Consider the following 15,785-nt stretch of genomic DNA (forward strand, 5'->3'; position numbering starts at 1 on the left):
AAAGAAACCATTGTGGGTTGATCCTCAAAAACAATTTCCATTCCAAGATATTGGTGATAATGGAGCTGATTTTGTATGTTGCATAAGGACAAAACCATGTATTGGGCGGTGCAGTGGTTAGCATTGTCGCCTCACAGCAAAAAGGTTCCGGGTTCGAATCCGGTCCTGGGCCTTTCTGTGCGGAGTTTGCCTGTTCTCCCTGTGCTTGCGTGGGTTCTCTCCAGGTTCTCCGGCTTCCTCCCATCATCCAAAAACATGCACCTCAGATCAGGTTACCTGGCGCCGCGCTAGTGGCAGCCTGTTGCAGCAGCTCCCCCCCTGAGAGCCCCCTGCTGTAGTGAAGAAATTTCCTCTCGGGGATTAATAAAGTGAAATAAAAAAAAAAACATTAAAAAAAACATAAGTGGTTAGCCAAAATCATAGGCATGTAGCTACTGCTAGATTGATAAAAAAAAAAAATCTCTGGAGGGACGACTGCCAAACCAAAACTGTTGCTCATGCAGGAAATCTGCTTCAGAATAACATCTTGCTGAGAGGTTCACCTCCAATTGGCATTTATGGTTTTAACTGATTCTTAGGGATTCATAAATAAATGTTTGCAGGTGTTGGGCTTTGAAAGGCAAACACAGGCCCCCATCAAATATAAAGCACAAAACCACAAAGTGTCATTTATAATGCTGCTATTGTGATGTAAATAGAAAATCTTGGCAAAGGGCTGAAATTGATGTGGGAAGATACTGAAATTTATGAAAGGATAAAGTAGCAAAGTGAGCATTTAACGTAAAAAATAAAAAAATAAAAAAAATGTTTGTGGTTGGATGAAATGTTCCTCTTATAAAATATTGGAGTAACTGTGAACAGCTGAGAAATTAAAACTTTTAGCTTAGATCCTGATGTTCTGTCTGGTTTGCACTGTTTATATTACTTTTTCACTGAGTTCAAGAAAAAGTGAAATTCTACAAATAAGATAGTATTTGAATTGTCTGTCAGATATCAGATATCAGCTCCCCTACATTTATAATCACATGCTTGTCTATTTCAATCAGCCATTGTTAATTAAAAATATTTTATTTGAACTCTGAAACTGAATAATATAAATCGAGATACATGCTTTCTTGTTTGAGGCTTGAGGTTTGAATGAAAACTTGCCATTTTATAGGCATCTGTTTTGGATTTGAAATATGATATGATCACCATTTCACCAGCTTCTCCATCTTCACTGTAAAACAAAAATATCAACAAAAGTAGTCAAATCTGTTCTTAAAATTATATAAATTATATATATTTTTTTCTTCACTAATTTCAATGAAATGACATACAAATAAAGCACTTGATTCTGGAGTTTATCTGCATGGTATGTTTTGAGACTGGGCTGTTAGGAGAGCAGACTTTTTACACAACTGAGAGGCCTGGCTTATGTTCTTTACCACTGTGGACACTCTGGTAGCTGGCTATACATACATACATTGAAACCCGACTTAAAGCCCTCTTAATTCTAGCCTGTTATGATCATTTATGTCAGAGTCTGAGGTATGGATGATTATTTGATTAGTGGCAGGTAGCTGAAAAAGAAAAAGGTCACAGCAGTCTGTGCAAGAGCTGGTGATCCCACCATTTATTTACCTTTTTGGAGGAATCTGAGTTAGGTGTAAGCTCTTTTTACATGATTGACTTCAAGGTGGTAAAAACAATAAATGTCAAAGTTTTTATGTTCTGGGTTAAGTTTCAGAAACAGATTGAAATCCCACACTATGTACTCCAACCCTGCATGGTTTTATCCACATAAACAACAACCGAAGAATCAACGAGACACATAGCTGCAATTCTTTTTTTTTCTTTTTTTTAAAAAAAAAAAAGGAAAGTAATGCACACTGAAACAAAACTGGCTTCTGTCAGAAGGAAACATAAACAGATTTGATACAATCCACTAACGTGATGTGTGAGCGGGTGAATGTGCAGCGTAGTGTGTTTTGGTGATGAGCCATAGAGGGCTGTTATCTGATGAGCAAGGGTTCAAAGTTCAGGCAGGTTATGAGCTAGGTCACTCCACTCCAGCCACAATTTTCTTAAATCTTCAAAAAGTATACTTAAGCAAAACAAAAACAAAAACAGTTAATACTTTAGCTGTCAGAATATTAGATATGATTAGATGGTAGATTACAAATCCCAGAAGTGAATGATTTGATACATTTTATTTCTGAATTTTCTTGTCAAACAGACATGTTAATTGACTTTAATAACCTTAGAACAATGTTGATAAATCTAATACCACTTTTTGAAATAAGCATGGGTGGTCGGGGCACCATTCAACTCAATTAAATGAGGATTTGGCGCCACCATGTGGTGATTCGACGGTACAGACAAGGGTTGTGAGTACGTGTGATGAATAAAGCCACCCCAGCAAGTAAGAGAAAAATTAATTCACCCAAAATTGACGCATTTATATTTGTGATATGTTTTTTAACCCAATTCTGCACTGATTCCATATGTTTATAGATTTGAAAGTCATGTTTGTCTCATTCATTTTTCCGCCCTGTTTACATGCCTGCAGGTAGGCTAAAAACAACAACAACAACAACAACAACAACAGCTGTCCGTGTATACAATGTTCTGCAATACAGTTCAACAGCGCCTCAAACTACATCCTCCAAAGTTCATGTATTAAAAATATATATATATAACCTTAGACAACCTTTGAAAAGATATGACTACTTAAGCAAACTCGTTGTTGAACATAAGATTACGCTTGAGGACTTCTGAACACTACGGAAAGCACACGGGGACAACCTGCTCTCAGTCGGTGGCGACGTTACCGTGACAACGGCTCTTGTTACCGTGACAACGGCTCTTGTCACGCTACAAACATTTTAGACTTCTTGCTTTCTTTCTGAGGCTTGTTGCTCACTACAATTTAGTTAGTGTAGCTTTGAATAGACTATAATTTAACCGTAACCCTCCGCAACTATTTCATGGTGTGCTATGTCAAAGTACAAGGTAAACGTAAAGCGTGTGTAGGATTTTGTTGTTTTGTCGGGCTGTCTGTGAACAAATGACGATGTAATCGCTTAGCTTGCGTTAGCAAAGTGTCTACTAAGTGTCAGGCCTACCTGACGTTATGAGTTATTGGTTGTGTGAAACTTAAGCGTCTGTCAAGTTAGAATAATGTGCAAATAATTAGGTGGTAGAGTGAGAGATTGGGACACCGAGTTATGCAGCCTGAGGTAACCTTAGTTTGTAAAAAAAAAAAAAAAAAGACAGGAGTTACTGATTGATGTGTGGTTTGCAGCTGTAAGGGTTCAATTTCAAATCAATGGGATTAAATCTTGATGTTTTCCCCGCCTTTACAGACATGTGGGTACAGAGGTTCGTGTGAGGAGAGGTGGGTGTTGTTCTTAAATTGGCAAATTATGAGTTTTTGTAGTAAGTACTACTGACACTGACTGTATTACTATGTCATTACTATGGGAAGATGTTTTGTGCGTTACAAATGTGGCCCGCTCAACACCATACAAGATGTCCTGCGCAAAAGACCGAACTGGGTTGAAGTCAAAGAGTGAGTAGATGCATATTCTAGACAAGGATGTTCAGTAAGGTGCAGACTTCTCCATCGATGTTTTTTTTGTTTTGTTTAACATTGATCCATGGATGTGTAAGGGCTGCGTGTTAATCATTGCATTAACTTCTGTGTTGTTGTTTTTTGCCTTGTGTATGACATGTTTTCTCCGTCTAACAGTGAGGGAGAGTGGGACTTCAACTGGTGTGATGTGGGTTGGCTCAGGGAGAATTTTGACCACACCTACATGGAGGAACATGTCAGGATAAACCACTTTCGCAACCATTATGAGGTGGGGTAGCATCAGTCCAGCGTGGTAAGAGACCATATTCTGGAGATTTTGACAGTGATAATAATTTTCTGTTTTATGTCACAGCTGACTCGCAAAAACCTCATGGTGAAAAACCTCAAAAGATACCAGAAAAACCTTGAAAGGGATATTGACCGCATTGGGGTGTCCAAATGTGATTTTTTCCCCTGCACCTTCGCACTGCCCAGCGAGTATCATCTCTTTGTAGAGGAGTTCAACAGAAGCCCAGGGAGCACCTGGATCATGAAGCCGGTTCGATAAAGTAGAACACAAATGTTCCCAAGTGCATTAAACAGATCTTTAACTCAGTATTTGAATGACCCCAACAATTTAAATTAAGCTATCACTTTGCTATAAGTCATTAAAATGAACTATTATGTTTATTTAGGTAGCAAAATCTCAGGGCAAAGGCATTTTCCTGTTCAGGAAACTGAAAGACATTATGGACTGGAAGAAGGTAGGATATTCATTTTATCAAGGAGTTGGTTTAAATTGCTAAAAATAGACATCCTACATAGACACCCACATAGTCAGATTGATAATACTGTGCTTCCACAGGACGGCACGCGCCCAGAGGAACAGAAAGATGCAGCTCAAGTGGAAAGCTATGTGGCACAACGCTATATCGAGAAACCCTACCTAATTAATGGTAATAAACTGAGAGAAAAATACACTGGATTTCATTGTAAACCACATTTTGAAAAAGTCACCAAATATTCAAAAAAATAATTTGACCAAATTTGATTTAAAGGGTCAGTGAACAAACAGAAGCTTTGTTTCCTTGCTACATTTCTTTTTTATGTTCTTTGTCCCCACAGGCCGGAAATTTGATTTGAGAGTCTATGTGCTGGTCACATCAGTACGTACTGAGCCATGTAAGTTGCACTGAATAATACAAAACATAAATTTGGCTCCTTGCTGATATCAGTGTGTTTGTATTTCAGTATGTTCCCTTGAAGGCTTGGTTGTACCGAGACGGCTTTGCCCGCTTTTCCAACACCCGCTTTTCCCTCAGCAGTATTGATGACAAGTGTATCCCTTTTTTTTGGTATTATGAAATTTTGTCACAATTTACTTGAATGCTGATACACTCATGTGATCGTCTAGTTCTGAGTTTTTAGCACAACTAATTCCCTGAACAAGTTTAGCCTTTGGTTCATCAAATATTCAAGCAAAGTCAGTTTGAAATAGCCCAGTTTGACCCAGTTTCTGTTGGCTGTTGTTCCTAATTTTGTTGCTTTCATCCACGTCCCTGTGCAAGGTGTGATCAATACAGTTTATCAAGTCTCCTCAGTATTTTTTTTCAGATATGCACCTCACTAATGTGTCCGTTCAAAAGACGGCACCTGACTATAATCCTGAAAAGGTGCGTAATTCCAGAACCTCACACAATCTGACATGCTTTATTCTTGTTAGTTTTCTGAAACGTCTCCGTTTTAACCAACTGTATCATCTCTGTATTCCCACATTGTTTCATCTAAATAGGGATGTAAGTGGCAGATGCAACAGCTTCGAAGATACCTGACTGCAAAACACGGCAGAGAGACGGTGGAGACCCTGTTTGAAGAGATGGACAACATCTTTGTCCGCAGTCTGCTGAGTGTACAGAAGATCATCATAAATGACAAACACTGCTTTGAGCTCTATGGTTACGACATACTACTGGATCAGAACCTCAAACCGTAAGTGTTCACTCGCATAGTGCCAACACAGTGCATCATCATCATCACCTGCACTTATTCACTTGCAAACATGCACAACAAAGGCATGCATGCTGACAAATAAACAGAGAAAAGTCCATGCACAGACAAGCAAGCATGGCACCCATTTGACATTCCTTCCTGGATCCTTAAAAACAAAGCAGTAAATCTGCTAGTGTTCGGTTCCAGAAATAACCATGTATGAATTACCTCATAAATCTGTACAGAATATCTTATAAATTGACGGGCATGCCAACATTTTGCTGTAAATGAAAACACACAAACTAATGACAGTACCTCTGCCCAATACAAATGCTAACAATTTCTAATTGAACTGTTTGCTGTTCTTCTTGAACTGACCCAACGCTGGCTCGGGGCTAAGTAAATGTTTGCTGGGTGTCGTCACCCTCCATCTCTTCGCAGGTGGTTAATTGAGGTGAATGCGTCTCCGTCACACATACCGAGTAGTCAAGAGGATTACGAGATGAAGTGCAGACTGCTGGAAGACACTTTGAATGTTGTTGATATGGAGGGAAGGTAAAGGCCTTTTTCTCATCTATTTTTCCTCAGATAACACGGTGTGAAGACTGTCTGTTCGTTACAGGAATCATTTTATTTATTGATATTCATTTGTCTATAATAGTCTGTATGTATGAGTCTCTGTTATGACATATTTGAAAGGTGAGAACATTGGTGTGAAGAAACAACTTGCCGTAGCAACAATAAAAAAAAAAAAAACTACTGTCACGTCCTCAGATCACACCATGAATGCTGTACAAGAGATGATGAGATGAGTCTTTTATCTCTTTCTTCTATGCCGGTTCTTCGTCCTAATTGACTGTTTTTTCTCATTAGGCGGACTGGCAAGGAGAAAAGGGTGGATGGCTACGATCTCATGTGGAACGATGGGCCTGTCTATAGAGAGGATATCAACCTACACACATTTGGCACTTTATGTTTCACTGCCAACACACACTTAGGTAACCTAACTGTGCTGTTGATGCAAACTTTTAGAGGCAGCATGAGTTCCAGTTTTGGAGATTAGACAAACTCTGAGCGAGGTATTGTGATAACTGTGCAAGGGTGCGATTACAATGACGGTGTTTGATCATGTGGTCACGTGGAATATCCTGTATCATTTTATTATCACTAATTATTACTATATATATATATATGCCTGTTCTTCATTGCAGGGTGTGTGAATGACAGAGAGAAGCAGCTTCAAAAAACGTTTCCATGCCAGAAGAGGATATAATCTCATGCAGGATTTTTATCCTGCTTCCTCAGTATTTAGTGTGCAAGACTTTATCTTCATGGTGGCCTCCTGGTGTCTGTCTGGGAGCCCACAGACTCAAATGAGCGCAAATAACCGCAAATACATTGGCATTGCTTCCTACAAAATCAGGGATGATCTGGTAAGATTTCAACCTTGATTAAATCTGAATATGAAAATAAATCTGAATATATGAATGTAACACATTTTGTTGAAAGTACTACAGTGGTGTGAAAAAGTGTTTGCCCCTTAAACCTAATAACTGGTTGGGCCACCCTTAGCAGCAACAACTGCAATCAAGCGTTTGCGATAACTTGCAATGAGTCTTTTACAGCTGTGGAGGAATTTTGGCTGACTCATCTTTACAGAGTTGTTGTAATTCAGCCACATTGGAGGGTTTTCCAGCACGAACCGCCTTCTTAAGGTCATGCCACAGCATCTCAATAGGATTCAGGCCAGGACTTTGACTAGGCCACTCCAAAGTCTTCATTTTGTTTTTCTTCAGCCATTCAGAGGTGGACTTGCTGGTGTGTTTTGGATCATTGTCCTGCTGCAGAACCCAAGTTGGCTTCAGCTTGAGGTCACGAACAGATGGCCGGACATTCTCCTTCAGGATTATTTTGGTAGACAGAAGAATTCATGGTTCCATTTATCACAGCAAGTCTTCCAGGTCCTGAAGCAGTAAAACAGCCCCAGACCATCACATTACCACCACCATATTTTACTGTTGGTGTGATGTTCTTTTTCTGAAATGCGGTGTTACTTTTACGCCAGATGTAATGGGACACACACCTTCCAAAAAGTTCAACTTTTGTCTCATCAGTCCACAGAGTATTTTCCCAAAAGTCTTGGGGATCATCAAGATGTTTTCTGGCAAAAATGAGACGAGCCTTAATGTTCTTTTTGCTCAGCGGTGGTTTTGGTCTTGGAACTCTGCCATGCAGGCCATTTTTGCCCGGTCTCTTTCTTATGGTGGAGTCATGAACACTGACCTTAACTGAGGCCAGTGAGGCCTGCAATTCTTTGGATGTTGTTGTGGGGTCTTTTGTGACCTCTCGGATGAGTCGTCGTTGCGCTCTTGGGGTAATTTTGGTCAGCTGGCCACTCCTGGGAAGGTTCACCAGTGTTCCATGTTTTCTCCATTTGTGGATAATGGCTCTCACTGTGGTTCACTGGAGTCCCAAAGCTTTAGAAATGGTTTTATAACCTTTTCCAGACTGATAGATCTCAATTACTTTCTTTCTCATTTGTTCCTGAATTTCTTTGGATCTCGGCATGATGTCTATCTTTTGAGGATCTTTTGGTCGACTTCACTTTGTCAGGCAGGTCCTATTTAAGTGATTCCTTGATTGAGAACAGGTGTGTCAGTAATCAGGCCTGGGTGTGGCTAGAGAAATTGAACTCACGTGTGATAAACCACAGTTCAGTTATGTTTTAACAGGAGGGGGCAAACACTTTTTCACACAGAGCCATGTGGGTTTGGATTTCTCCCTTAATAATAAAAACCTTCATTTAAAAACTGCATTTTGTGTTTACTTGTGTTATCTTTGACTAATATTTAAATTTGTTTGATGATCTGAAACATTTAAGTGTGACAGACATGCAAAAAAATTGGAAATCAGGAAGGGGGCAAACACTTTTTCACACCACTGTATAAACCATGTCATTTTCTGCATGAGGCTATGGAGTTCAAAGAGAAGTACACTGGTATGAAAATGGTTTAATAATGAAAGCAACACTCTGCCTGGGTGTAAGTGTTTATGTTATATTTGTAAATATGGTTTTAAACAGTGTGCCAGAAACAAAAACAGCTGTGTACAATTTTTTTTTTGGCACTCCAAATAATGACCAAAGGACCAGTGCCTCTTGTGTGCAAAACATTTATTTCTATGCCTTACAAATACTTGCATTCAACATTGAGAAAATACATACCACAATCTTTCTGCGTGCATTTCAATGTAATGTACACATTTCTGATAACATCGCCACTCCTGGCCCCTTATCTATGGCTTTGATAATTTACATGGATATTAAGTAAAGATGTGCAATCAGAATACATATCACATTTACATTGATGTAGTACTCTCATGAATCAAGTGCACATGATAAATCACAAGAAACAGATAAGACACTCTCAAGTAAACACAGTGTTCTATAGACGTCAAGTATGCAGTGGAATGTGGACGTGATATGTCTGATGTTAACATGTTACAGCCTAACAGCTATGATGTGTTGAAATCCCACTGAATCCTGGGAGTAACAGCACAGTTACAGTTAGTTAGTTACATTCAGCTCTTTCACAGAATATTTTGCTTTTTGTGCGCGACAATGTAAACATAATAATGACCATGAATGAGTACAAGTCAACCACAACACTTCTCATAAATATAACTATGGTATATAAAATTTTGAAAAATATGCATTTACATTCGTAGCAAACATTACACCGTCTTCAATGACAGGAAGAGCTCAGCTCCACGCAAAATACAGTATATCTTCAGAGACTACAATTCAAGCTGTTCAAACATGAAAAGCCCTTGGAACCAAAAATGTTAAAACCATAGCGCAAATATATCTGAATCAAAACTACATTACTGAAGCACCTTGCCACTTTTACTGAGCCTCCGTTCCTTTCAGCTTAGGATGCTGTAACTTAACACATGTTGTAAAACACGAGGCAAAAAAGAAACAATAAAAAGCTACGTCAAGTAAAGGAAGAGAATTGAAAACATACATTCCAACATCAAAAATTGCTCTAGTAACGGCTAGTATGGTTGTATCTGTTGATTAAAATGCAATATGACCGGAGTTAAACTTCACTATGGATTACTGATGCTGAAACTGTCCAGTGGGACAGTAGATGCTTATTTTATGCCTATTTTAACATTAGTAGAATACAGAGATGAATGTGCAGTGCAATAGAGTTTACTTTACATAAAAGCTGTTTTTCTTGCTGTGTTCAGGGTCATAATAATGAGCCTTCTATCAAAACACAGTCCAGCATTATGACTATAACTGTACATTTTGAATGAAATGCATTGCGTATAATTCAGTTGTATTTATGTGTCACGTTATTCTTTGCTGTTTTGTCTGTATTCTAGCTGCACAATCCGCTGATAGTTTTACCTTTAGAAGGCTGTACACTACTGACTGGTTTAGACTGCTGTACAACAGTTAGAACATGTTAGTATTACACAGATTACACAGAAAGCAAGCGAAGGTTCAAGCTCCTGTACCAAGTGACCACAAAGTAAAGCACTACACTGCAGGATTATAGGGTTTACTTTGCAACAAAGTGCACATTTTTTGTTTTGCCATTCTGCTTACTGCTAAGCGGAGCCTTGGAGAGAGACGACGGGTCTTTCGCAGCTCTTTTCAAGGCAGGTTTAGAGGCATGGCCTCCTGCTTCTGCCCTCTGCCAGTCCTTCTCCTCTCTTTTGGATGTGACGATCTCTCGCTTACTTGCAGCAACAACACGTTTCTCTGCACCAGCTGCTTTAATGCCGCCGGGCTCCTTTTTAACATCTGTCTCAGAGTTGGCTCGTACACGACTTTTCCTCACCTGACCTCTGCTGCTTGCATTAGTGCCAGATTCCTGTGGTTGCTTACGGGCATTGCCTGCGGCCTGCATGTGCTTGAGATGGCTCCTTCCAGCTGAGGGGCTAACTGGGGTCTGCGCCCCTCCTCCACCTCCGCCTTGTCCTCCTGGGCTCCTGCCTTCTGTGGAGGCTGCTCGGGTCTCACTGCTGCTCCTCTTTGCAGGCACCCCGGGTCGGGCTCTGCGCTCTAGCAGGGGGCTGAGCCGTGAGTGGCGCTGGTAGGCGTAAGGAGAGCAGCTCCCATTGCACAGCGGGTAGCGACTGTGACAGTGAGGACACACTGGAAAGCGGGAGAGCTGGTGCTGGGCTGCGGCGGGTGATGGGGGGTTGTTGACAGGGGTAAACGGGAAGGCTCGCTGGCTTTGCCGCAGCCCTTTAGGGGAGTTGAGTCGGGATGGTGGAGCTGTGTGAGGCCGAGGAGGGTGGGCAGTGGTGGCAGAGGGGAAGCCCTGTGGCCTTGGACGGCTCCCGGGTGGTCGGCTGCTCTCCGCTTGCACTGTTTGGATCTGGAGCCACTCCAGCTTCAGCAGCCTCTCCAAGTACTTCTCTAAGGACCCTACAGGTTTGGGCCGGGGGGCTCCACGACCCTCTGTATGTATAAACACTGCCAGCTGTCTCAAACTCCAGCTGTTGAAAGGAGGAGGCAGAAAGTCTGGGTAACTGTAGCTGGGTTTTTCACTCTCATCTTCATCACCCCCTGTCCCATGGGGTCCAGGGATTTCCGGGGGAAAGTCATCAATGTTGATGACCTCGGCCCGGAGGTTGAGGTGGGGAGGGGTGCAGGGGGTACATGGAGAGGGCAGCACAGGCAGCCTCTCAGAGTCTGACAGATCACTGGCACTGTCAGTGTCATCATCCTTGTGGTTGTAGTGCTGCTGTAGTGCCTCTGGGGTGGGGGCTGGGGAGTGGGTTAGGGGGTGCACCGGCATATGTCGTAGCCCTGATATCGGTGACAGTGGCAGGGAGAGTGCTCGCCGATTTTTCCCCATCCCCCCACGATTTTGGTGGAGCTCACTGCTGCATTGTGGTGGCATCCGTTGATTTTCTCGCTTCTCCTCTTTCCTGTGCGCAGATGAGTGTTTACGGAGTTGAGGCCTCAAATCTCCTTCTTCTTCAGGGCTGTAAAGAGACAGATGAGTTTTAGAAAAAGCTGTTGGGGATTTAGGGATTTACTGTGCCTGCAGTGAAGCTTTCAAAAAGAATGTAACCCTCTCTTACCTGGAGACTTTGCTTGTATTCCGTGAAGGGCCAGACTTGACCCTGCCACCTTTTGACTGTGCACCCTGTAAAACAATCATTATGTCTATTCTTACTTCTGTCTTGAGTACACAGCCAACAACACATACTGCAACACTATCATCCCTTAAATCGATCCAGTCAGAGAACAATAGTGCTGAAAAATTGTCTCTCCCGAATTTATCAGGTCGTCCTTCACATACCCTGGTCATTGTCGTCATCATGTCCTTATCCTGACCTGGTCCTGCTGGGCCATTCTTCATTTGGCTCGCAGCTTTCTTCGTCTTGTTACCTTTCTTTGAACTGAGGAAACATGATCGTGGTTTGCCAGCTTTTCCTCTGACCTAAACATGATAGCTTGAAATTTGCCGTCGACATGCCAGTGTAAAAACGAGGCCTACCTGGTTACAGGAGCGCTGTTTTCAGTATTTTTTACCCGAATCTTCTCTTTGGAAACGACGCGCTTCAGTGCCGTGGATGCTGTGCGTTCCTGCATGATGGGCCCCATGTTGCACCAGAGAGGATGTTGTTTTGAGTCCAGCACAGTAAAATCACACGGTAGCTAAAGAACCCAACCGACATCTCGGATCAGATACTCAAGCCTGAAAATGAGGCTAAAAACACCCATTTTCTCACAAGTGCTGCAATGCATCATGCGCAGATATCAGCCTCTCCTCCACTGCAGGTTAATCACGTCCTTCGGTTTGTCGTCGGCTCGCCTCGCTGTTCAATAACTAATCCGAGATTATTTTAATGATCTGATGACAGAAGACGTATCTCTTTTTCGACTGACATCCTTCTCGCCATTACAAATGCAAAACGGTGAAACAGCGCAGACGCTTTGTTTGGTTCTCCGTCCCAGTCAGATAGGTTTGTTTACCTGCTGCTGACTGGCTCTCCGCTTGTGTCGAAGCGAGCGGCAGAGGTGCATCCTGGGACCAGTAGTCTGAGTATTACCGTCGCTCTTTGAAACAACTACAAACGCATCTCTGACAGTGCACTAACTTTAAAGCATAATAGAGAGCACAAGTGGGGGGAAACGGCCAAGGCTGTGTCCGATAAAAGAAGTGGAAAAGAAGGCACTAACATGTAAGTGTATATCTTGGGTTCCTCAATCACCCAGGCAACGTCAGTGATCGTCTGTCCCGTATGTAGTTTCCTGTTAACTGCGCGCATGTTAGCTGATCTCCACCGACTTCACGCCAGAGACATGTGTGTGGGCCGGAGAGCCGTGAAGGTTGCTGTCACTTACAAATCAGGTTTCAGGATGGCAAGCGATAGTGGAGACTTCATGACGCACGGAAATGCGCAGCTTTGATAAATATATGGTGGATCAAGGCTCGGCTACATCCTGCAGCTTATGTACAACCAACGCTTTCATATCTCTACGTGGTGAGGTTGATGCCAAAGTCTGATTTTATTGAGCCAGATTGCAGGCAACTTCAATAATGCTACAACTGTTCAGGCAGAGAGGAGTAGACTGTGTGCATGCAGGCACGTACTCAGAGTACACGCCCACTCCGTCTTGGGACTGTATTTGTGTGGTCAGATTTACAACATAAATGTATTGTTCTTGTCAAAGTTGCAGGGCAACATCATTGTTTTTTGGGGGGTAAAAAGAGAACACTAATGTTACAGCTTTGATTAGAGTTAATTTTGAGAAGGACTGTGACATACTAGCATGTCAAAACTTTCTTCACAGGTGAGCAGAGCACAATTTGTCACCGAACATGGACAGAAGATGGTTTATTGGACATGAGAGGATTCCCCCTTCAAAATCAGAGCAGCCGATGTCCAGCTTCAGCAGTGTCTCGAGGCCCTGCTTGACTATCAACCTGAATGAAATGCTTCGAGCTAACAAACCAAAAGCAGAGAAGAAGCCAGTTCCAATCCGGCCCCCAAGCCCCAGAGTCTCTCAGCCAAAGGAAAAAGAGTTCCACCGCAGGGTCTCATGTGAACCCATGCCGAAACCCATCATCTGGCAACGATCACACTCTCTGCCTCTTGCCACAGGAAAGAGGAAACAATGCAGCCATGTTGGTGTACGTTTTGTGGACTCGTTGGGACTGGACCTGGAAGACATCAAGATTTTTAAATCGGGAGAGGATCCATTTGTGCCACATCATGTTACTTTTAGATTGCTGATGGGTGCAGAGATGGCAGATGGAAGACATCTGGAGATTTCCTTGCCGTACCTAAAGCCAGTTTTTGCCCATCAACCTGGTGACCAGCCAGGGTTCCTGCAGCGTCTCTATGAGCAGAAAGTGTGTCTGGAGAGAGTCTTGTGTTTTGAACTGGGGATCATCGGAATCACCCAGGTCCTCAATCTGGACTTCAAGAAAGATGTCACAGCCCATTATTCATTTACTGAGTGGAAGAGCTGTACAGAAGCTAAGGCCTCTTGGGTGTCCACCACCACCAAGACCGGGGAAGGAGGAGGGGGGCAATTCAGCTGTGATACATTTCGTTTCCATCTGCCTGTCCCTCCGTTCCTGCAGCCAGGAGCAGTGCTAGAGTTTGCCATTCAATACAAAGTCTGTGGGGCTGAATACTGGGACAACAATGATCGACAGAATTACAAGTTAGTTTGCCAAAACTACAAACTCACTGTGCCAAAAGAGTGTGAGGACAGCATGGTGCACTTCCTTTAGGATGCACACTAAAGATGGAAGAAATCTATTTAGAACACTTTAGGACTGCTGGCAACTAAACCTGTAAAAGAGTATGACTGCAACAAAAATGTTAATTTTGTTAGTGCTAATAGGGTCAATTTGAATCAAGTTAGATTTAAGATACACTGTTAACTATGGGCACATTTAACCAGAGAGAAATTAACAAACACCAGGGCACTTATGCCTGCCACTGTTTCACACTTTTACACTGCTTTTGTTTTTAAAAAAAAATTGCGCTGAATTATTAAATCATCCTAGCTAATGAAAACATGCACTTCAGTGTGGGCACATCCAAATGTAATTGACACCCACAGACTATTACATCATTATTCTTTAAAACTGAAATAAATGCACTTTGGTCCACTGCTTTTTTCCAGCTGGATATTTGACATAAATAATTTTATACAATACAGGAATTTGGTCTGCTGAACCATTTTGCTCCGTATTCAGAATTTATTTTGGAGTTAAATGTTGTCAAACCAAATGGCCAAAGCACATGATATATATATATATATAATCTGAATAACTTTAAAAAAAAATCTAATATGAATGCTTATTTTGTTTAAAAATAAAATGTGTTCAACAACATTTTCAACATTTTGTTTAGTATCATTTATGTTCTTACAGAAAGCTGAAGACCCACATCCTCTAGCTATTTTCTATTAGTGTCTGTAACAAGGGTTTTCTCCCATTGACTGTATATGACTCCTAACTGGGAATAAATTACGGTATAGCTCAAGGGAAATGTAGTTGTTCCTAACAAAATAACTGTCTTATATTTGTGAAAGCGATGCCTTGTTTTAACTGTATTATAGGGACAGAAAGTTGCGGTGACGCATCGTATTTGGTGACCCATCAGACTCTGTGACCTGTCGTGTTGGTTAGGTTGTTTTGGGAAGAAGTCAGGTTAAAATTCGTATAAAGACATTTATTAGACCCGTATAAAGAGATCCATCTCTTTGTGCAGGTCTGGTGGTTAGGTTAAGAGCATCTTGTAGGTCAGTCACATCTTGAGCCAGCGGACCAGGGAGGAGGAGCCTGGTTGGCTCGAGACCAATCACGTGCTTGCGTGTGATTGACGTGAAGAATTCGCGCGTTTTGGAAGCGGACGGAATGAAAACTGTCCCCCCCAAAAAACATGCATCATGTCATGTTTTTTAACGACATTTGAAACCACAGTAAGTAAAACCATGAGAATAATCCAATCTGATCAAGTTTCCTCGACGATTTTTTAAATGTTTTTTTTATTATTATTATTTTTTTATAGTTATTGAGTGCTCGCTTACAGCTATTGTCGGAAATTGTTGTTCGCTAAGAGGTTAAGCTACAATTAGCGGGCAGGTACGTTCTTGTTACGACGTAAGTTTGAACGTCAGTTAAGTTAGAAAGTGTTGAGTTTAAGTTTGACTTTATGTACAACGTTAATGACGTGAATCATCTAA

The 15,785-nt window shown here is 41.7% G+C and overlaps 3 protein-coding genes across 4 annotated transcripts; 2 read left to right on the plus strand and 1 right to left on the minus strand.

Annotated features, from left to right (window-relative positions):
- Positions 1-2,877: 2,877 nt before the first annotated feature.
- On the plus strand, positions 2,878-7,246 carry ttll9 (tubulin tyrosine ligase-like family, member 9). Its single transcript, XM_069689155.1, has 13 exons — positions 2,878-3,379; positions 3,470-3,553; positions 3,734-3,845; positions 3,930-4,115; positions 4,252-4,320; positions 4,422-4,512; positions 4,682-4,722; positions 4,808-4,895; positions 5,171-5,229; positions 5,349-5,545; positions 5,987-6,100; positions 6,419-6,543; positions 6,757-7,246. Exons 1-13 carry the CDS (start codon positions 3,327-3,329, stop codon positions 6,816-6,818), a joined length of 1,281 nt encoding a protein of 426 aa, XP_069545256.1. The 5' UTR covers positions 2,878-3,326; the 3' UTR covers positions 6,819-7,246.
- Positions 7,247-8,702: 1,456 nt separating this feature from the next.
- Positions 8,703-12,585, minus strand: fam217ba (family with sequence similarity 217 member Ba). The gene is made up of 4 exons (XM_069689027.1): positions 12,073-12,585; positions 11,875-11,974; positions 11,654-11,718; positions 8,703-11,554 (listed from the first exon to the last, which is right to left on the minus strand). The coding sequence occupies exons 1-4, from the start codon at positions 12,177-12,179 to the stop codon at positions 10,117-10,119; spliced, it is 1,710 nt and encodes a 569-aa protein (XP_069545128.1). The 5' UTR covers positions 12,180-12,585; the 3' UTR covers positions 8,703-10,116.
- Positions 12,586-12,607: 22 nt separating this feature from the next.
- On the plus strand, positions 12,608-14,931 carry ppp1r3da (protein phosphatase 1, regulatory subunit 3Da). 2 transcript variants are annotated; one of them, XM_069689029.1, is made up of 2 exons: positions 12,608-12,760; positions 13,374-14,931. In XM_069689029.1, the coding sequence occupies exon 2, from the start codon at positions 13,402-13,404 to the stop codon at positions 14,320-14,322; it is 921 nt and encodes a 306-aa protein (XP_069545130.1). In that variant the 5' UTR covers positions 12,608-12,760; positions 13,374-13,401; the 3' UTR covers positions 14,323-14,931. The 2 variants fall into 2 exon arrangements, with proteins under 2 accessions (XP_069545130.1, XP_069545129.1); XM_069689028.1 differs by lacking the exon at positions 12,608-12,760 and adding an exon at positions 12,836-13,063.
- The last annotated feature ends 854 nt before the right edge of the window (positions 14,932-15,785 follow it).

Source organism: Brachyistius frenatus, unplaced genomic scaffold (genome assembly GCF_029030835.1).
Source record: "Brachyistius frenatus isolate BFR_SWC_R1_liver_20210118 unplaced genomic scaffold, ASM2903083v1 Contig_6, whole genome shotgun sequence".
In the NCBI taxonomy this organism is placed as follows: Eukaryota; Metazoa; Chordata; class Actinopteri; family Embiotocidae; genus Brachyistius; species Brachyistius frenatus.